This window comes from Xyrauchen texanus, chromosome 4 (genome assembly GCF_025860055.1).
Source record: "Xyrauchen texanus isolate HMW12.3.18 chromosome 4, RBS_HiC_50CHRs, whole genome shotgun sequence".
NCBI classification, from domain to species: Eukaryota; Metazoa; Chordata; class Actinopteri; order Cypriniformes; family Catostomidae; genus Xyrauchen; species Xyrauchen texanus.
The window spans coordinates 18,102,504-18,124,319 of NC_068279.1; the positions used below are offsets into that span (position 1 = coordinate 18,102,504).

At 42.2% G+C, this 21,816-nt stretch overlaps 1 protein-coding gene across 1 annotated transcript in view; it reads left to right on the top strand.

The window, feature by feature from the left end:
- The window catches only part of LOC127635643 (lysyl oxidase homolog 2B-like), a 34,579-nt gene extending 15,978 nt beyond the window's left edge, over nucleotides 1-18,601 (top strand). Inside the window, exons 5-14 of the mRNA XM_052115819.1 lie at nucleotides 4,426-4,642; nucleotides 5,823-6,006; nucleotides 11,337-11,494; nucleotides 11,676-11,843; nucleotides 14,497-14,662; nucleotides 15,069-15,309; nucleotides 15,983-16,098; nucleotides 16,298-16,434; nucleotides 16,581-16,692; nucleotides 17,826-18,601. Coding sequence (XP_051971779.1) covers nucleotides 4,426-4,642; nucleotides 5,823-6,006; nucleotides 11,337-11,494; nucleotides 11,676-11,843; nucleotides 14,497-14,662; nucleotides 15,069-15,309; nucleotides 15,983-16,098; nucleotides 16,298-16,434; nucleotides 16,581-16,692; nucleotides 17,826-17,896 — 1,570 coding nt within the window. The 3' untranslated portion in view covers nucleotides 17,897-18,601. The remainder of the gene's footprint in view (nucleotides 1-4,425; nucleotides 4,643-5,822; nucleotides 6,007-11,336; nucleotides 11,495-11,675; nucleotides 11,844-14,496; nucleotides 14,663-15,068; nucleotides 15,310-15,982; nucleotides 16,099-16,297; nucleotides 16,435-16,580; nucleotides 16,693-17,825) is intronic.
- Nucleotides 18,602-21,816: the final 3,215 nt, after the last annotated feature.

A 21,816-nucleotide genomic window follows, 5' to 3' on the forward strand; every position in this document is an offset into this window, starting at 1 on the left:
AAGCGTCAATGTTGCTCTAGGTGGCTTGCACAAATTTGCTTCACTATGATCAAGGACTGAGTCCATCAAAAGTATAAAATCTCCTCCCAATATAATATCATGAGGGGTGCCAGCAGCTTGCAACATCCCTTCAAGATCTATAAATAAGCCCTGATCACGTTAGGTGCATAAATATTAGCCAAAATAAGACTGAATTTCAGCTAAAACAGTAATGACTCTTCCTAATTTATCTTTACTCTGTTTGAGACATTTGAATTGTAGATGTTTACTCATCAGTGTAATGACTCCCCTGCTCTTTCTCGAGCCAGCACTATAAAAAAAGTGCCCACCCCATGTCTTTCTACATTTTTTAGCTTCCTGTGGAGAAAGGTGCGTTTCTTAAAGAAACACTATATCAGATAGTATCAAATAGTAGTAACCTTCCTTCTTTTTATGGGGTAACCCAAACCATTCACATTCCATGTGGAGAGAAACAATCCACTCATATAAACATTTGCACTCATATTAACATTGACAAAAATAGATTGTGTGTCAAAGACAAGATTATAAAGACCACATTCCAACATTAGTGCAACAATCAAATCCCCTAGAAAAAGAAAGACAGGAAAAAATTAAATGTGCGCATTAATCCTGCACACGACAGTGCCAAGTGACATCCATCCCTCCAGACTCAAACAGTCCATGCATGCCTACGAGACCCTCTGTGACAACCTTGCTGTCGGATTGCTCAAGTCCAGTGTTTCTATACACATTTTGTGAGACAGAATTATACAGCGAAAGATAATTTATAAAAACGAACTCCAGCCATTAGGCAGAATACACACAAAGAGTGTGTAGTTTCATCCATAAAACTGACCTGAAAGTGTGTTATTCTACTAAATAAACTCTAGCCGCTAGGTGAAACCAGCACAAAAAGAATGCACAGATTCTTCAAACATTCAAACGAATGCTCAGTGAGCCGGTCCACTCAGCTGCAACATGAGTACAGGCAAATGACTTGCTCGCTCCATTGACTTAATGAAGGACATCGGCGGACCCTTGCTTGATTTACAGCTTATGGCCTGCTATGTCAAGCAGACTCGGAAAGAGCCCATCCAGGAATTCCACCATATCCAGTCCCCCCCTCTGGGACTCACACGATACGGACGTTATTCTGCCGGCTACGGTTTTCCATGTCCTCAACTTCTCCCATACACGCTCCATTGGCTCCACCTTGGTCGCTAGTGGATTAGCAGATAATTCCCTCTCTGATGACTCCAGATAATCAATCCATCTCTCGACATCCCCCACTCTTGTGACCACATCAGTGAACTTCGCCTCTATGGCAGTGATTGATCGACGTATTACAGTAAGATCCTCCAAGTCAGCAACAACCTTCGTCAGCACTGGTGACATGTTCAGCATCTCTTGCTGCATTTCCCGCATCTACAACTAAATTGACGCCCAGGCCCGCGGCCTGCTCAGGGGTGTAATCTTGAGCATGTAAGTGTCTTTTAATGTCCCCAGAGCCCAAGGATTTTGATTTCAATATAGAGTGTATCGAATCTCAGCAGTTTATGTCATAAAAGGTATTAAAACTAGCAAAGTGCGCAGAGCTCGCCGTTCACATGTCTGATCCTTGCATGGTGTCATGTGACTCTCCCCAGTTTATGAATTCTTAACAAGTTTAAATTGTCTATTATATATCAGTAATATGAGCTATTTTCATAAATCTATAAAAACCTTAATGGATCAAATGAACTTGCTTCATCTATTTTGCTTGAAATTCAGCCTTATGTTGTGTTGACACATTAAGAGTAAACATACTGACACATCACCAACCATAGCAGTAATGTTTTGGAGGACAGATATAAATCTTAATCCATTCGCTTTAGGGAGAGATCTTGGAGATAACAAAGATACACATGATTCTTTTCCATCAGCAATGGTCAGAGAAACAACTGGCGACCTCTCAAACAAGTCTGGGCAAATTATCCTTACTTGGATCATGTCATGAAGAAAGTCTCTGGTGAGTCCTTTGTGACTCTACTTGCAGATCAATCTCTGCAGTTTATCAGTCACAAAAAAAGAAGAATAAAAGAAAATCAGCACAGGGCAACTCTATGTTAAGCTAGGTCGTACTTTAAAAGATAGTGTTCATGTAACTGACTTCTGTTTTCAACTAGGCTGGTACATTCCATACTGTGTTTGTAATGTATAACACTGAGGAGCTTCATAAATCTTCATGAGCCCTTTTCATAAGTATGTGGAAACCAGCACTAAAATGTCTAGTTAGTAATTCATCTGTTATAGGAGAAATCACTCAGTCACAATGGAAATTAATTTTTTATACAGTCTTGGTGGTGTGCTCTCAGTTTCCAGGTCTTTCCACACTGTTCGGCAAAGCTATGTGCTTCCCAGCACATGTTAAGCCTTGTGAAATGTGCAGGCACTGTCTGTTTTCTCAGCGCCTGATGTTGGGGGATGGGGACACGTAGCCAAAGGCTGTAGTTTTTTTCATTGTGCAGCCAAATTGGGCTTCTATTCAACTACCTCTGTCTACCCTGTTTCTTTAAACCATGCTTTCATAAGAAAACTTGGATTGCCCTTTCAGAGTATCTTGCATGAATGGGTTCTATAAATAATACATGTCTATCCCTAGCTGGAAGAAGAAACCAGTGTTCTCTGATGATAAAGCATCAATCTGACTCTGGACATAACAGCTCTCCCTACAGCTGTTCCCTCAAACAATGAAAATTATTAATCAAGAATAATTTTTACTGATATCTTTATTTGTATTTCTTTTTAGGGTTTTGCATCTTAACTTTGTTTTCCATCCATAGATTATATCAATTACGTGGGATAAAACTTGTTATAGCATATACATTGCATCGTCCAACACATATGTATTTGTTTGCCAAGTAGTATTTCTAGTTGGGATAGTCTTTGACAGACTTGGGAGCAAGTCCAGTATGACTGACTGCAGCTTGGAGATGGATGGTGTGTTAGTAGGCTTGTGTGCGTAGTGGTCGTGTGCAGAGTACTGCAGTATCACTGAGAATCTCAGCAGAAACTTCAAAGTAGGCCAGGCAACAGGCAGGATGGTAATCACAATCCCGGTGCACAAAGCGCAGATTGGTAACAATACAGGATATACTAGGGCAGCGTGAGAGCGTGGTAAGCAACAGGACTCAAACAAACAATCAAGCAATGAACACAAAACAGGGATAGGTATACATAGCCCGGGAACTAATGGCGATCAGGTGCCGCTCGAGTAAGCTGGCTTGATCAGCCTTTCCATGGAAACAGTCAAGGGTTCCATGGCAACGCTGATTACGTGAGTCTGTTATGCAGGTAAGTGAGGACCCAAAAGCGATTTCAATCAAAATAGAGTCTTTAATGAAAGTTCAATGCAGCAAAACGAAGAACACAAATCTTCTCCTTGAGAGGTATGGCAAACACAAACTACCCGCAGAGCGGGCGATGATATAACGGAAACTTCCCCAGATAGCGTTCAGAGAGAGTCCTTAGGCATCTGATGAGGGTAACAGAGAAGCGGCGACAGGCTGCTGGTTTCCAAAGGGTTGACTACGGTCGAGGCGAGAGAGTGTAGAAATCAGATCACTAGCAGCGTAGCACGAACTGGACAGAGTGCAAATAGCGAGATGATTAGCAGTGGATAGGTAATGTTGTCAGACGGGTGTCAACAGGACAGGACCGGACAGTGACAAACGAGACAGTGGTTGCATCTTGCGTGTGAAACTCTAGTGAGACTCGGACAAAGAAAGCAGCAAAAGCGGAGAGAGAAGTAGACACCTAATCAGCGGGAAACGGGAACAGGTGAGAAGGGAATAAACGAGGAATTAAGGGAAGATGAGGAACAGCTGGAGGAGGACAGAAAGGAAAGGAAAAGTAGCCAAGAAAGACCAGCGGAGGGCGACAGAGAACAAAAAACAAGACATACCATGACGAGACAAACAAGACATGACAGAGTCAGTGACACCTAAACCCAACAGAGAGAACATAATGACAGAAGAACAAACCAGCGGACTCACCCAGACCATGGCAATTTCAACCTCAACTCTGGGCTTTCCATATTTCTTTTTCTGTGAACAACACCTAATTTTTGGACAGTGTTCGATCATGTCATTGCACATTAAATATTATCTTTATGGATTGAGCACAATCTGTCCTTCAGGGATATTTAACATCACTTCAACATACAGTATATGAATCACTACATATTTTTGCATTTTAATGTTAAAGCATAGCAAATCATCTACTCAGCTGAATGGAATTATGAAACATCTACGAGGCATTTTATAAATCTTCCACATGCAAATAGGTCCTAGACAGGGTACTGTGTATCCAATAACAGCAATTAGTGTTGTTATTCAACTCAACCCTTAAAGTAACCCCCCTTTCCTGTTCTACAATGTTTCTCAGGATGTTTGCCCGCAGGAGAAAGCCAACATTCTGGGATTACTCCATAAATTGCACCGGAAATGAAGCTCATTTGTCTAGCTGTAAGCTGGGCCACAGTCTCACCATCAAAGCTAATAGCACGTGTGGGCAAGGCAGTCCTGTGGTAGTCAGCTGTGTCCCAGGCAGAGCTTTTGCCCCGACTCCCATGGCAGGCTACAGGAAGGCCTTCAGACAGGAGGTAAAGACCTGGACCAGATGATGCATTTCTTCCAAAAAGTACAAGAAGCCACATATGCTCATGAGATTTTGCTTTGCGCTGAACTCCTGACTCATACCTTTAAAAAACTATCAATCACAAACAGAGCACAATGCTTTTTTCACCATGGTGACCACACATTTGGATTTAGACTAAGTGGTTACTTTAAGTGAAGCATGTTTTACGTAATGGATAGTTCACCCAAAAATTTACATTCTGTCATTTACTCACCCATACGATTTTCTTTCTTCTGTGGAACACAAAAGATGTTATGCAGAAAGATAGCCTCAGTAACCTGTCACTATGCATTGTATGGAGAGATGAAAATGAAAGTCAATGGAGACTGAGGCTAACATTCTTCCTACCGTCTGCTTTTGTGTTCCACTTATGTACAAAATAAAATATAAAAAATACAGGTTTGTGGTGAGGGTGAGTAAATGGTAACAGAATTTAAATTTTTGGCTAAACTACCCCATTAAAAATCATATGGCAATAGTGGCAGTCAGAAATACTTTTTAGACTAGTATTTACAGTTACAGAATTACATTTATAGCTATAGTTACAGTAACAGCTTTCTGCACCAAACCTTGTGATTATTTGAATACTAATGTTAGAGAGTGGAGAATATTTTTAAGTCTTTAAAGCTTTATGCTGGCAGAAATTTTACCCTAAAATGACATCACCCTTTCCAAATTATACATTCGAACAGTCCTTGTGGGAGCTTGTCTGTGACCTGTTACATATTGTTCAGTGAGGGCAATGGGTTCAGAGTGATCAGAATTATGCAAAGTAGCATTATTGAAGTGTCTTTAAGTGTAAATTAATGTCATCTCATAGTCAAGCAGAATATATCCATTCTTTTTATACTTAATGATAAAGATGTATTCGGTCATGGCTAAATAGCTGAGATTGAGCCAATTTAGACAGAGAAAATGGATTTGCCAGCTTTTGTAATCCTCTGTAATGAGCAGTTTGGATCCATGATGTCTTGAGGTTTGTTTTGCTCATCTGCTGTAAACCCATGATTTTTCTAAATTACTGGGTTATGTCTAAAGTATTTCCTATATTGAGTTATATATCCAAAGAACATCAGCACTTCTACAAGAAGGAACCAAGAATACATTTTCTCCCTCCCTCACCCTTTCTGTCATTCCCTTCTCAGCAACCAATGGTGCGTCTTAGAGGTGGTGCTGTGGTAGGAGAGGGACGAGTGGAGGTGTTGAAGAATGGAGAATGGGGCACGATCTGTGATGATAAATGGAACCTCCAATCAGCTACTGTGGTGTGTCGTGAGCTTGGTTTTGGGAGTGCCAAGGAGGCACTTTCTGGTGGTCAGCTTGGACAAGGTGCATACAGTTGAATTGACTGTTCTGTCCCAGCTGGATCTGGAGGTTCTAGACGAAACAAACACCTTAACCTCAATGATTATACATTAGACTATATTAATATATATTAATGTTTTTATTTTGTTTCTACATATTTACATCATTATGCATGGTATATACAGTGGGGCAAAAAAGTATTTAGTCAGCCACCAATTGTGCAAGTTCTCCCACTTAAAAAGATGAGAGAGGCCTGTAATTTTCATCATAGGTACACTTCAACTATGAGAGACAAAATGAGGAAAAAAAATCCAGAAAATCACATTGTAGGATTTTTAATGAATTTATTTGCAAATTATGGGGGAAAATAAGTATTTGGTCAATAACAAAAGTTTATCTCAATACTTTGTTCTATACCCTTTGTTGGCAATGACAGAGGTCAAACGTTTTCTGTAAGTCTTCACAAGGTTTTCACACACTGTTGCTGGTATTTTGGCCCTTTCCTCCATGCAGATCTCCTCTAGATCAGTGATGTTTCTGGGCTGTCGCTGGGCAACACGGACTTTCAACTCCCTCCAAAGATTTTCTATGGGGTTGAGATCTGGAGACTGGCTAGGCCACTCCAGGACCTTGAAATGCTTCTTACGAAGCCACTCCTTCGTTGCCCGTGCGGTGTGTTTGGGATCATTGTTGTGATGATGAGGGAAGACAGACAAGAGTGCGGATCCAAACGCGGGCTTTATTGGGATAAAGGACAAAATAAACAAACACTAGAACAAAGCAAAGTCCACGATGGGAAAACAGGCAGGAGTGCGAGAACAGTAGGGGAACCTTGGACGGACAACAGGGTAACCATGAACGAGTAGACAGGCTGACAGGGAACACGGACAGAGGGCGTTTAAGCAGACATCGGAACTGATACATGGAAACATTATTCTAACATTAACGAACGACAACCACAGAACCAACAGACAGGGCTTAAATACACAGACAGAGAGCAAAGGAATCAATGAGCAAACAAAACCAATGACAGATTAACTAAGACAGGTGATAATAATGAACAGTGAGTGGGAAAGCCGACAGAGAGACAGTGGAGCTAAACAATTGACAGAAGTGAACCTATGGAGTGCAGAAAGTGACAGAAGCTGAAAACAGAGAACACGGGGATCGTTACAAAGGGACCGGATTCCAGACGGTCTCAACAAACTGACATACAAAAAGACAAAAATATTCCAGGCGAGGGGAGCTAGAAGAGGGGAAGAAAAAAACAGACAGAACAGGACACAAGGAACACAAGGACAGATCAAGGAGGTACAAGAGACACAGAGACGGATTCAGGAAGCACAAGGGGCAATTAGGTAGACCACGGGGGAAAAAAGGGAGATGGGACTGAACACTGGGGCAACTAGGCAGTCCATGGAGGCACAGGGGCCAGACAGGCAGACCAGGGAGGAGAAAAGGGAAATGAGACAGTTCACTGGGGCAACTAGGCAGTCCATGGAGACACAAGGGGCAGACAGATAGACCCGGGAGGCCGAGAGGGCAGGTAAGCAGTCTCTGGGGGTGTGTACAGGGAACCGGGTCAGGTGGCCCGGGGGACGTCCACCGGGTAGGGACAGGTTTAGGAGGCCTGGGAGGTGGCCGTAGAGCAGGGGCCTGTTCAGGGGGCCTGGGAGGTGGCCACAGGACAGAGGCCGGTTTAGATGGCCTGGGAGGTGGCCACAGGACATGGGCAGTTCGAGGAGGCCTGGGAGGCGGCCACAAGACAGGGACAGGTCCAGGGGGCCTGGGAGGTGGCCATCGGACAGGGACAAGTCCAGGGGGCCTGGGAGGTGGCCATTGGACAGGGACAGGTCCAGGAGGCCTGGGAGGCGGCCTCAGGACAGGGACAGTTCCTGGGGGCGAAGCTGCGAGGGGCTCTGGAGACGAAGCTGAGGGAGGCTCTGACGGCTCAGGAGGCGGAGCTGAGGGAGGCTCTGAAGGCTCAGGAGGCGGAGCTAAGGGAGGCTCTTGAGGCTCAGCAGGCGGAACCGAGGGAGGCGGAACCATGGACACCTCTGGAGGATCAGGGGGCGGAGCCGTGGGAGGCTCAAGAGGCAGAGCCGAGGAACGCAGAGCCGAGGAAGGTTCGAGGGGCTCAGGAGGCGGAGCCGTGGGAGGCTCAGGAGGCAGAGCCGTGGGAGGCTCAGGAGGCAGAGCCGTGGGAGGCTCAGGAGACGGGCCGAGGAAGGTGGCTCCGTAGGAGGCTCTAGAGGCGAAGCTCTGGAAGGCTCTGGAGGCGAAGCCGATGGAGGTGGTGCCGTAGGAGGCTCTAGAGGCGGAGGCCTGGAAGGCTCTGGAGGCGGAGCTGAGGGAGGCTCAGGAGGTGGAGCCGAGGAGGGCTCAGGGGGTGGAGCCGAGGAAGGTGGCGCCGTAGGGGCCTTTAGGGGCGGAGCCGTAGGAGGCTCAGGGGGCTGAGCCATAGGAGGCTCAGGAGTCTCTGGGAGCAGAGCTGTGGGAGGCTCGAGAGGTGGAGCCGCAGATTGCTCGAGAGGCGGAGCCCTAGAAAGCTCTGGTGTCTCTGGGTGCAGAGCCGTAAGAGGCTCGGGAGGCGGAGCCGTAGGAGGCTCTGGAGGTGGAGCCGTAGGTTGCTCGAGAGGCGGAGCCCTAGAAAGCTCTGGAGTCACTGGGAGCAGAGCCGTAGGAGGCTCGGGAGGCAGAGCCATAGGAGGCTCGAGAGGTGGAGCCGTAGGATGTTCGAGAGGCGGAGCCATAGAAAGCTCTGGAGTCTCTGGGTGCAGAGCCATAGGAGGCTCGGGAGGCGGAGCCGTAGGAGGCTCTGGAGGTGGACCCGTAGGAGGCTCAGGAGGCGGAGCCATAGGAGGCTCAGGAGTCTCTGGGAGCAGAGCTGTGGGAGGCTCGAGAGGTGGAGCCGCAGATTGCTCGAGAGGCGGAGCCCTAGAAAGCTCTGGTGTCTCTGGGTGCAGAGCCGTAAGAGGCTCAGGAGGCGGAGCCATAGGAGGCTCTGGAGGTGGAGCCGTAGGTTGCTTGAGAGGCGGAGCCCTAAAAAGCTCTGGAGTCACTGGGAGCAGAGCCGTAGGAGGCTCGGGAGGCGGAGCCATAGGAGGCTCGAGAGGTGGAGCCGTAGGATGTTCGAGAGGCGGAGCCCTAGAAAGCTCTGGAGTCTCTGGGTGCAGAGCCGTAGGAGGCTCGGGAGGCGGAGCCGTAGGAGGCTCTGGAGGTGGAGCCGTAGGAGGCTCGGGGAGAAGGTCCGTGGAAGACTCGAGAGGCTCTGGAGGCGGAGCCCTGGAAGGCTCGAGAGGCTTGAGAGGTGGAGCCCTGGAAGGCTCGAGAGGCTGAGCCCTGGAGGGCTCGAGAGGCTTGAGGGGCGGAGCCCTAGAAGACTCGAGTGACTTGAGGGGCGGAGCTCTGGGAGACTCGGGAGGCGGAGCTCTGGAAAGCTTGGGAGGCGGAACTCTGGAAAACTCGGAAGGTGGAGCTCTGGAAAGCTCGTGAGGCTCGGAAGGCGGAGCTCTGGAAAGCTCGGGAGGCGTTGGCGCTTGGACGGTCATGGCTACAGACGTTGGCTCAGGGACGGTCGAGGCTACAGACGCTGGCTCAGGGTCGGTCGAGGCTACAGGCCCTGGCTCAGGGACGGGCGAGGCTACAGGCGCGGGCTCAGGGACGGTCGAGGCTACAGGCTACAGGCTCAGGGACGGTCGAGGCTACAGGCGCTGGCTCAGGGACGGTCGAGGCTACAGGCGCTGGCTCACGGACATCTGAGGCTACAGGCACTGGTTCACTGACGTCTGAGGCTATCGGCACTGGCTCACTGACGTCTGAGGCTACAGGCATGGGCTGGTTGACCGTGGTATGCGCAAGCTTGGGTTCGCTGGACGCTGGGGGCCGAGCCACAGGGCATTCTGGGGACGGAGCTGCGGTAGACGGAGGCTGGAGAGCAGAGACCCTTCCTTTTCTCCTCTTCCTCCGGGCGGATGAGGCTGACAACGCTGGAACGCTGTTCGTGGTTGGCGTGGCCTCAGGCTCGCTGGCCGTGGCTGGAGTGGGCACAGGCTTGCTGACCGTGGCTGGAGTGGGCTCAGGCTCGCTGACCGTGGCTGGCGTGGGCTCAGGCTCGCTCACCGTGACAGGCGTGGGCTCGCTCACAATGACAGGCGTGGGCACTGGCTCGCAGACCGGGGCAGGCGTGGGCTCTGGCTCGCAGACCGGGGAAGGCGTGGGCTCTGGCTCGCAGACCGGGGCAGGCGTGGGCTCTGGGGCAGGCGTGACAGGGAGCCCAGAGGTGAGAGCCGGGATCGAGAGAGGAGGTTCCCCGGCAGCGAATTCCTCCACGACGAGACTTACATATTCCTGCCAGGTGTAGTCTCCAATCTCCGGCAAATCATCACCCCGGTGTGTAGGTACACCAATCCTGTAGACGGTCTTCAGGAAGTTGTCATCCCAACCGGTGTAGCCGGCCATGCAGGAGAAAAAGTGGGAGAACTCCCGGATGTTTAGCTCCATATGCATCAGTCCCACGAAGAAAGCCGCTGGATCCATTGTGGTCGTTCGTTCTGTGATGATGAGGGAAGACAGACAAGAGTGCGGATCCAAACGCGGGCTTTATTGGGATAAAGGACAAAATAAACAAACACTAGAACAAAGCAAAGTCCACGATGGGAAAACAGGCAGGAGCGCGAGAACAGCAGGGGAACCTTGGACGGACAACAGGGTAACCATGAACGAGTAGACAGACTGACAGGGAACACGGACAGAGGGCGTTTAAGCAGACATCGGAACTGATACACGGAAACATTATACTAACATTAACGAATGACAACCACAGAACCAACAGACAGGGCTTAAATACACAGACAGAGAGCAAAGGAACCAATGAGCAAACAAAACCAATGACAGATTAACGAAGACAGGTGATAATAATGAACAGTGAGCGGGAAAGCCGACAGAGAGACATTGGAGCTAAACAAGTGACAGAAGTGAACCTATGGAGTGCAGAATGTGACAGAAGCGGAAAACAGAGAACACGGGGATCGTTACAATTGTCATGCTGAAAGACCCTGCCACGTTTCATCTTCAATGCCCTTGCTGATGGATGGAGGTTTTCACTCAAAATCTCACGATACATGACAATCCTACAATGTGATTTTCTGGATTTGTTTTCCTCATTTTGTCTCTCATAGTTGAAGTGTACCTATGATGAAAATTACAGGCCTCTCTCATCTTTTTAAGTGGGAGAACTTGCACAATTGGTGGCTGACTAAATACTTTTTTGCCCCACTGTAACTAAACCATCAAGGTAGCCTATGTCTCATCCTAATGTGTGTGTGTCTGTGTGAAAATGTTTTTTTTTTTAGGAATGGGCCCTGTACATATGAATGAGGTTCAATGCTCTGGCTTTGAAAAGTCTGTCACGGAGTGCCAATTTAATATAGATAAAGACTCTGAAGGCTGCAGTCATGAGGAGGATGCAGGTGTTCGGTGCAATGTTCCTGCCATGGGCTTTCAACAGAGGGTAAGAACTCAGTACTCTTGGATTCCGTGGTGCCTTTAAATGACTGACTGCTTAAGTGCATGATACAGAATGGAATCCATTAATCCCAAACTTACTATTTTACTGTCATAGTACAACATGATCACTCAGGTTGTGCTGGTGGTAAACTGACTAATCAATAACTGCTTTTCATCTCCTTCAGCTTCGGTTGAGTGGAGGGCGTAACCCGTTTGAAGGCCGTGTTGAGGTGCTAATGGATCATAATGGCTCTCTGGTATGGGGCACTGTGTGCGGTGAGGGCTGGGGCACTATGGAAGCCATGGTCGTCTGCAGACAGCTGGGCCTGGGCTTTGCAAGTAACGCTTTTCAGGTATGTATACTGCAGATTTTAGTTTCTCAATACCTCATCAGAAATGGACATCTGAAGGTCTGTTCCAAAACCTAATAAGCTTCCTCGCTGCCTCCTTATATAGGCTGCTGCCTTTTAAGGCAGCATCCTAACTGACATGGAACCTCGTAAGTGACTGATGTGCAACAATTTATTTTGGCAGCAACTCTAAGCGTCATACAAATAAAGCACCACATTCAAAGTGCACAGGAGATTTGATTCACAATTGATTTAATTTAAGGCTGAAGTGTGTATTCTGCGCCATCGAATGGAAATGCAACCACCCCCGCCCCAAATTTATGCCAATGGTTGAGCTAATGTTGCTGTGTCAGGCTGAACAGGCAGCTCCAAATAAACAGAGCAATTTTTATGCACCAAAAAGACAAATGTACCTATGAATGGCTTACTTATAGTTGTCTCTGCTTAAGAAGCTGGGATTGGCGAAAGTATTTTAACAAATATAACACTTTAATAACTTTGTAGTAAAGCTTTAGTTATAAAACATGTAAAACGAGGAATGGCACAATACTCTATGTAATAGAGAGCATAAATATACATTCCACACATTTTAGGTAAAATAGTTTTCTATTATTTTTAATTAATATAATTGATACTTTTTAGTATTAAATGGATTATAATTAACATTTATTTCACTTCGTCCACCATCTTGATTTCAGTGCATTCTGGAATTGCTTTACAGGGAAGGATACAATGCTACCTTATAATTTTGCCAAAGCGCGTTATCTCATGAGGCAACATAATTACAAATTATGCTCAATCGACAGCATTTGTGGTATAATTTTGATTACCACAAAAAATTATTTTGATTCATCCCTCCTTTTCTCTTAAATAAAAGCAAAAAACAAGGTTGCAGTAAGGCAATTGCAATGGAAGTTAATGTGGTGAAAACGTAAACATAAAAAATTCACTGTTTCAAAAGTATAGCCACAAGATATAAACAAAATTTTGTCAACATAATTTAAGTGTAATAAAATTGCTTACATGCCTTTTCTGTGTAAAATTATACCCAGTTTTATAACTTAATTGCCATGAAGATGTAATGTCAACAAACCCTAAAATAATTGTAAAAATGACAATTTAAACAACTTTACAGCTCTAATAATACATGAGTTTTAACAGAACTAATCTAAGTGCTTTTGTAAAAAAATTGTAAGCTTCACATTTCTGTCTCTAAAAATTGGCCCCATTCACATCCATTTTAAGTGCCTGATTTCTGAATAAGCAAATGCTTAAGGGAGCCTGACTTGTACAAGTTCACATAAGTTCTGGAATATTTTAGGTCAATTTGATCTATACTGGCCATCCTGTGACAACATGGTGTCCAAAAGCTTTTCCTGCTGGTTGTTAATGAGAAATCACAGCATTCCATCCCTTAGGCACCTTGTCTAGTCTAATGACATCACATCTATCATTTCACAGATGGGATTTTGTAAACAAAGCAACTGAGTCTTCTTTCTGGAGAATGTCTTGTGATTCTGTGTGTCAAATATGTCCATAAAGAAGCTGTTTTTAAGTGTTTTTTTTTTACATTACCGCAGCGCAGTTTCTCTCTACTTACTTGACAGAATTCTTTATTTTATAGCCTGGGGCAAAATGAGTTGCTGCGATGAAACGTATAGCCTACTTGTGGATATGTGCGTTTTGAAAAGAATCCCAGTTCAGTTACACTTTGATGTTCAACAGCTTTCACTCTGCTTTGATCCAAAAGTTTTGCACAGTTCGGCTTAGGACTACAGTGGAATTTACGAGAATGATGTTACTGAAAGAATGACTGTAATTAGTAGGACTAATTGACATGTTTAAGACATGTCGGTTTTCCACAGATTAACCATTTTAAATACATGCTTTGTGACAGTTATAGATGTTTGTATTTACAGTTGCCAAGAGAACGGTTACTCCCTTCTGGTTTGAATGCATTAAAGATAAACAGTCACACCTGGGGGACATTTAAGTGAGTTAAAGACTCTCTGTTCAAAGAGGAAATGATGTCTTTTCATCAAATTGATCTTTTAATTGATGATAAGAAAGAATGAAATAGCGGAGAGCCTGAGGGGTTGGAAAAATGAGAAGAGGTCTGCTTTTGAAGATGTTATGTATCTGATGACAATGACTGGATATGTTTTATGACTGGATATGGTTAAACAATATGGGCTGTTTTTATGTTTCTTTGTTACTAATAGATGGAACTGTTCAACAATTGAATAAAGGATAGCATTCATTTACAATGTATGCAACTCAGGGTAGAATATGAAATTAAACAACACTTTTTTGGATTGGATGTAATTAAGTTTAACTATCCTTGCCATCTCAAGGCTATTAGGACTATTTATTTAGTGGTCTGACTGTGCATTGACATTGATTTGCTGACCTAGGGTGGACCTTTCTCGATTAGAACAAAATCCCAGAGGTTTTTACCAGGTGATTGGCAATAGCACTATCTTGTGGTTTTGTTTTTTACAATGAATGATTAGAATTTCCTTAAAACTCTGTATTTTAATATTGTTCATAAGATTACTACACAGTCACATGCAATCAATCTATGTACAGCAGACCGAACTGATTTGGAAAATCCCTCGTCTTTAGTGACATGAAGTGTAATTTTGTGTTTGTTTAGGAGACATGGTACTGGTCCGGTGCAGTGAATGCAGATGCAGTGGTTATGAGTGGGGTGAGGTGTTCAGGAACAGAGATGTCTCTCTCCCACTGTCTGCATCATGGAGAATATCTCAGCTGCCCTAAAGGTGGAGGACGCTTTGCAGCTGGAGTTTCCTGCTCTGAGAGTAAGATATTTCAAATCCATATATTCTTGTGTTTATACTTTCAGAATCTGTATTTTGTACAGTATATAGGATTTCTCAGGCCTTTGAGAGTGAGTCTTTTGAAATTACATTTTGGAGAAACACTGACCTCTACTGGATACTTATGCACAATTGCTGAAAATAACAGAACACTAGCTGTTTATTGTGAATTACTGTATGTAGCATGAGGTCTAGAGTGTAGCTTGTTGTGTAATATATATCTAATTGATGACCTAGACTTATACTACAGCTTTTCTTGTTTCTTATAAAATAAGGTATTAAAAACCATGAAGAAACAATTGCAAACAGATCATTAAATGTATTCTGAGAATGTTCAAAAGTTGTTTCAGAACATTGTTGTAAACATGTTTTTTATTGTTTCCTCCAGCTGCTCCAGATCTGGTGCTGAACCCCCAGGTTGTGGAACAAACCACATACTTAGAGGACCGTCCTATGTTTATGTTACAGTGTGCCTATGAGGAGAACTGCCTGGGTTCCACCTCCAGCACCATGCCAGCCAACTCCTATCGCCGCCTCCTCCGGTTCTCCTCCCAGATCCACAACAATGGACAGTCCGACTTCATACCCAAAGCCTCCAGAGACACCTGGGTTTGGCATGACTGCCACAGGTGAAGAGTCTAAAAAGGGGTCTCTGGTGGGGAAAATATAAGTAGGGATAAAATATTATCTATAAGAGCTATTTGAAGACATTTATGGTAGACAATTTTTTTACTTAAATCCAAGTATAGATTGATGTCAAGAATGGACAATAATATACATAAATATGTATAGCCAAGAGAAATGGCTCGCTACATCAAGACTTTGTCAAAGTTTATGTTCCTATAATCATGGGAATTACCTAATTTAGGTCTAAATTATTATTTTTTCTTTTAACATTGCGAGAATTAAGTAAAATGGTTATAAGACTGGTTCTTGTACTTGCAGGTTGAAAAAATTTAATAATAATTATGAAATGTTATTAATTTATTTTAAGACAGAAAGACATATTGTATGATTCTAACATGTATTCCAAAACTGCTATCATATATGTTATAATGCAGTGTGGTTGACTTCAGTAGTACTGTAACAAAAACATAATTTCTCATACATCAAACACTCACTTCCCTTTTCTTATATTACATACCCTTACCAAGGCTTCAGACGACACATGTAAGCTTATTCACACTTCTACTCTAACCAAAGCAGCTTTGGTTGGAATGTTCAAATGGTTACTTATTTTTATCAGTGTTATTTTAATATGAAAGTATTGGATACAATTTGTTTCTGATTTTACTGTTCCAGACATTATCATAGTATGGAAGTGTTCACTCACTATGACCTACTTAGTCAAAATGGCACTAAGGTGGCAGAGGGACACAAAGCAAGCTTTTGTCTGGAGGACTCAGAATGTGATGAAGGTATGGATGAATATGCATGAATGTTTTTAGCTTACAATGATTGTATTGGAAATATAATTTGACCTCAATCTAAATATTAATTATTATTGTAATTGTTCCAAATTTTCCAAAATGTATTTAAGTTTTATGTTTCTGTGCATGTAATAAATTTTTAGTGATCAAATTATTGATCACTGAAATTTTTATTTTTTTTTCTCAGGAATTGAGAAGAGATATGAGTGTGCAAACTTTGGTGAGCAGGGTATCACAGTGGGCTGCTGGGATACATACAGACATGATATTGACTGCCAGTGGGTAGACATTACAGATATTAAACCTGGAGACTACATTTTCCAGGTAATAATGAAATGTCCTTTAGTATCAAATAAATCGTTTTTTTTATTATGGATTAGGATTGAGCTGATTTAATTTACTTAAGCTTTACTGATTCAACTCTCTGAGAGTACAGTATGTGTGCTGACTGTATTCGCTCTTTATGACAGATTGTAATTAACCCAAATTATGAGGTTGCTGAGTCAGATTACACCAATAACATTGTCAAATGCAGATGTCGATATGATGGTCACCGCATATGGATGTATAACTGCCATATAGGTAAGTACCTTAAAACACTGTAGAAAACCCATAAATAACTAAATGTCAACATTGATCAGTTACAATGACAACATTAACCCAGCCATATCATTTAGGGGAACTATTTCTTGCAATTTGATAGTTAATGTAAATGAAATAGTTAAAATGAACAAATCACTTTTATTTCATTTTGGGAACTTGGATCATTTTACTGAGTTGTTTCGTTCATGGTTCATGTATATTAACTCATTCACATAAATGATTCACTAATTCACTTGAGCCCCTGCACAGCCTTAATGGGACATGGCCAAAAATCACTTCTTTTTTTTTTCGTGTAGCGAAATAGTTAATTGTTGCCATTTATTACTACATTTTGACTCAGTCATATACTGGAAAGTACGTTTTCTTTTCTAGTTTTATAAGTTTATATTTAGTAATTTAATATTGTCACCCTAATTATTGAATTTCACCCTAATTAAATATAGAATTATCAAGTAAAATTATGTATTTCATTAAATAAATAATGATAAATGATACCATCTGATTGTTATATATTTAAAATATTTTCTTCTTTAAAAAGCTACTTTTTGTTAGTAACTTTAAGTAGGGCATACTACTATTTTTTAAAGTGTAGTTTAAAGGGATTGTTCACCCAAAAGTTAAAATTCTCTCATCATTTCCTCACACTCATGACATCCTAGATGCGTATTACTTTCTTTTTTTCTGTAGAACACATATGAAGATTTTTAGAAGAATATCTCAACTCTGTAGGCCTATACAATGCAAGTGAATGGTGGTGTGGAATTTTAATCTCCAAAAAAAATCACAAAGTCAGCCTATAAGTAATCCATACGACTCCAGTGGTTAAATCCATATCTTCTGAAGAGATATGATAGGTATATGTGAGAATCAGATCAATCAGTAATTTTTTATTATAAATCTCTACTTTCGCTTTCACAATATTCTTCTTTTAATTTTTTGGGGTGATTCGCATTCTTCGAATATATCGCCACCTACTGGTCAGGGCTGGTTAAAGGTGGAGATTTAAACTACAGGTTTAAAGTACCTCCCCTAACACTGTTTGCATAAAATGTCATACTTAGAATGGCAATCCTCAGTAGTAAGAGTGACCATGACTTTGTATATCTTTGTAGGCGGTTCCTTTAGTGCAGCGACAGAAGACAATTTCCCTGGCCTACAGAACAACCAGGTCACCCACAGGTAAAACAGGGATGCGGAAAAACATCCAAAAATCCTACCCAACCAATGAGATTACCAAGAGGCCTAAACCACTACACCTCCCTAGAGGACCTTTCATCTCTCACCAGTAATTCAATGGCACTCCTTCAGCTGTGCTCAAAGCCACACTGTCCTCTACTGCATTATAGGATTGAACATTAGTTTTTCAACCAATAACAAAAATTTGAGGCAGCCCTGCTGAAAACTCCAGCATTGCCTGTTCACCAACATATGTTGTGTTTTGGTTGCTGGTCCATAACAGGGTTTACTGGTGTGCTGGTTTCCCCACCAGGCTTTATAACTAGACTCACCAGCTAAGGTTTGCTGGTGAACATTTTGGCAATGCCATTCTACCAGCAAAAGAGCTGCAAAAACCAACATAGTGAGGACCAACATCGAATGGTTTAAGCTGGTCTTTTCAGCAGGGTGGACATAATGCTGAAGACAGCTCATTGACTCAGATTAACAGACTGAAAAGGTTTTTTTTTCCGTGTCAACACTGAGCCAGTTATGATTCTAAAACTTCCTTCAAACCTCATGTTTACTGCTGGTGTCGAGGATGAAACTATGTATATACTCTCAAGTGACCATGAAATGAATTCTGGTGCACTTTTATAACTTGAAGGGACTTGTGGTTTGGGTCATTTTGTCAGTTTTTTGATAAAGTGATGGGGCTTAATTTTAAATAAAACTACAGAAAAATAAAGGCCTGAAGAGAACATTTTCTTCTTTCTGTCTTATGCATTTTAGCTTTATACTTTGGCATTCTAAAAACCAGGTTGATGTTTTTTGCTCATAGATATCATTGGATATTTAAGTGCCTTTTTTGTGGTTAAACATTTTTATACAGTGAAACATTAAAAATGTGATGAGCCCTGTAATATTTTGAACCAATGTCCAATTTAATCAAAATTGTTAGAAATTATTTGTTGTTTCTTTGCACATTTTCAGTATTGCCAGAATCATATATTCTACCATTTAGATTGAAGATTAATCCCAGCAGTTTTTTCTTTGTATTTTTTTATGTTTTTGCTATTTTTTAAGTTGACTGATGGTCAGTTATTGTGGACATTTGTTATGAATTGTTTATGGCCTACATCCTTGAGTTTGTATGAAGCTGATTTGAAGCAATATCACAAGCAATCTTTTCCAACCATTTGTAGAAGAGCATTCTTAGTATTTCGTCATACAAGTGTTAAATAACACTTTCAAATGATATTTCCTAATTTCTTGGTCTGTCAATGGTGCTAAAGTAATTTTATCCTCTGTTTTTTGAGGGAACATATCAGCTTATTGTATATTATGCTTACTTGAATTGATGTAAAAATCATGGATGTATGCAATGTAGCGTAATAAATACATATTTCGCATAGAGAAACAATTTATATTTTAAACATTTTCCTACGTCATCATAGCTGTTTTAAGGAATTTGTTTGAAAACACCTTCAAATTTGCAGCCTCTTCCAGTAAATTTGCAAACACATTCTAGCTGCTGTACACTCTTTATCCACTAGAGGGTTTTCCAGGAAATAAAAGACAAGGTGGCCTTTGAAATATAGAAGAAAAGGCCTAAAGTAATGAAGATCAAGGGTTATGTACAGAATGCCATACCTGCCATGCCATACATAAATAACAATTTATTATTGAATACGGTGTACTGTTTCACACACTATTTTTTATCATTCTCACAAGGTAGCATATAGGCTATTGCGTATATGCTATTTCTCTCTGGGCACCCACATATAACGCCAATATACACTGCAAATAGGGCAGTGTATAGTAGTGCTTGACAATAATTAATATGTGAAGATTAATGTCTGTGTACACTTTACTCATTGAAGCATTCAGTAGTTTACTAAACTGGCCTGTTACTCTTCAGTTGATTAATTACACATTTCATTTTATTAAAACATTAACCTATTGAATTTAGCCCCTTAGATTTTTGAGCCAAGAGGATTTTAAATGGATTAATGAAACTTCCAAAAACGTATTTGAACCTTCGATAATTAAATTAAATGATAATTGCATGTAAAAAAAAAATGTCTGTGGAAGGAATCTTTATTCGTATATCTAAATTTCATCAGTCCAAATCCAATCAAGTCACACATGTTCGACTACACACGGTGTCCAGTGGCGGCTTCGCAGATCACAGGTCGAGCACCAGAAAGTGCAGTGTTATGGTAATAAAAACTAATTTATGGCGCCATACTAATTAATTGTATCAACTTCATCAAATCTATATCTGATCGCTATGGAACAGTCAATCAATAGCTTTTATTTATTCGGTTCTGTTAAGCACAGTCTGATCTAGTGGCCGTGGTGGCTCAGAGGTGGCAGTGGTGGCTCTGAGTTACTGACCAGAAGATCAGGGGTTCAAGCCCCAGTACTGCCAAGATGACACTGTTGGGCCCTTGAGCAAGGCCCTTGACCCTATCTGCTCCAGTTATCATGGCTGACCCTGCACTCTGACCCCAGCTTAGCTGGGATATGTGAAAACAAATACATTTCACTGTATATATGCAAACATGTATATATAATGTGTGACCAAAATAAAGGCTTCTATTCTATCTTATTGATCACTCCATTTCATATATAGTGCATTGTGTGACAATCACTATAGTGAATAGTGAACGAGTGAGCAATTTCACAGTTTGGCTTAGTTCTATTCGTGGTTAAACTATCTTATTTAGAAATAACTCACTCTTGGAGAAATGCCAACCATTTTATTTATTTAGTCTTTTTTTTATATCACTTATTCTAAACATGGAATATATTCACTCGACTGAGCTGAAACAGTTGTGGGCATCGTTGCGTTTGTGCTGGTGCCTTTTGTAACACCTCTCGTGTGGTGTATGCAAAATGTCTGCACAAAAGAAGTGGTAAGATCACAAAAAAGTGATGTATAACCTCATGAACATGGCAGTTCAATACATCAAATGTAACCAAATGCAACCATTAATATTAAAAAAATACATTCAAATAAACTGTCAAAACTACAGTTTCTAAAATGGACAAAAATGTATATGCCAGAGCATCTCAATTATTTGCTGCTGTCTCTTTTCTTACTGGCTGCAGTTAATCCTCGAATTATATGTATGAAAGTAAAAATAAAATAGGAGTTTCAAAACAGAGAAATCCAAAACCTTTTCTAAAAGAAATGACCATTCAGTCCATCAGCCATGTCTAGTACCACCCTCATGCCCTTATTGTTTTCAGGTGCTTCCCCAGGGGATTTACCAGTGTACACCTGTATATTCCAGGCATAGCTGGACTGTGCATTACAAGCTGTCCATATTTTGACAACGTGTTTGGCCGGTTTGCTTGGTATGTATAGTCTGAAGGGACAGCAACTACGAAATGCAACCAGACGTTCATCCACAGTGACGCGGGGGCCTGGATTGTAAAGAAAGTTAATCGCTGGACCCACTTGTCCTATACATCCCATATTGCTGCGAGTTTGTCACACTCTTGTCAACTCTGCCTTGTTTCTCTGTCATCAAAGCGTATGACAAGGAAGAAAACGTGGAATGTCTTTAGAGACATGGTGGCTGGAAATATTGCCCTTCCAGTGTCAGAATTCCAAATACTTGCTGTTGCTTCTCCTTTTGACCTGTACACTCCTGCCAAAATGAGCAACCCAATATAGGCTTGCAAGTGGGTCACATCCTAGTCTTTCCAATTGTCCCCATACATGCACCTCACCTCTAAGTTTTTCATCTCAAGTATATCCTTTTCGGTTGATGGTTTTAAGAAGAGCTCAAATGCTGATTTTATTTCTTGGACATGGCTGAGAGCGTATCTGGTGGGGCCTGGAACCATTTTGATGATATTAGCAGTGCTAAGTCATTCAAGTCGAGAAAGGGACTATAACTTTCCATTTTGGGAAGGTAATGTGTCTGCTGTTGG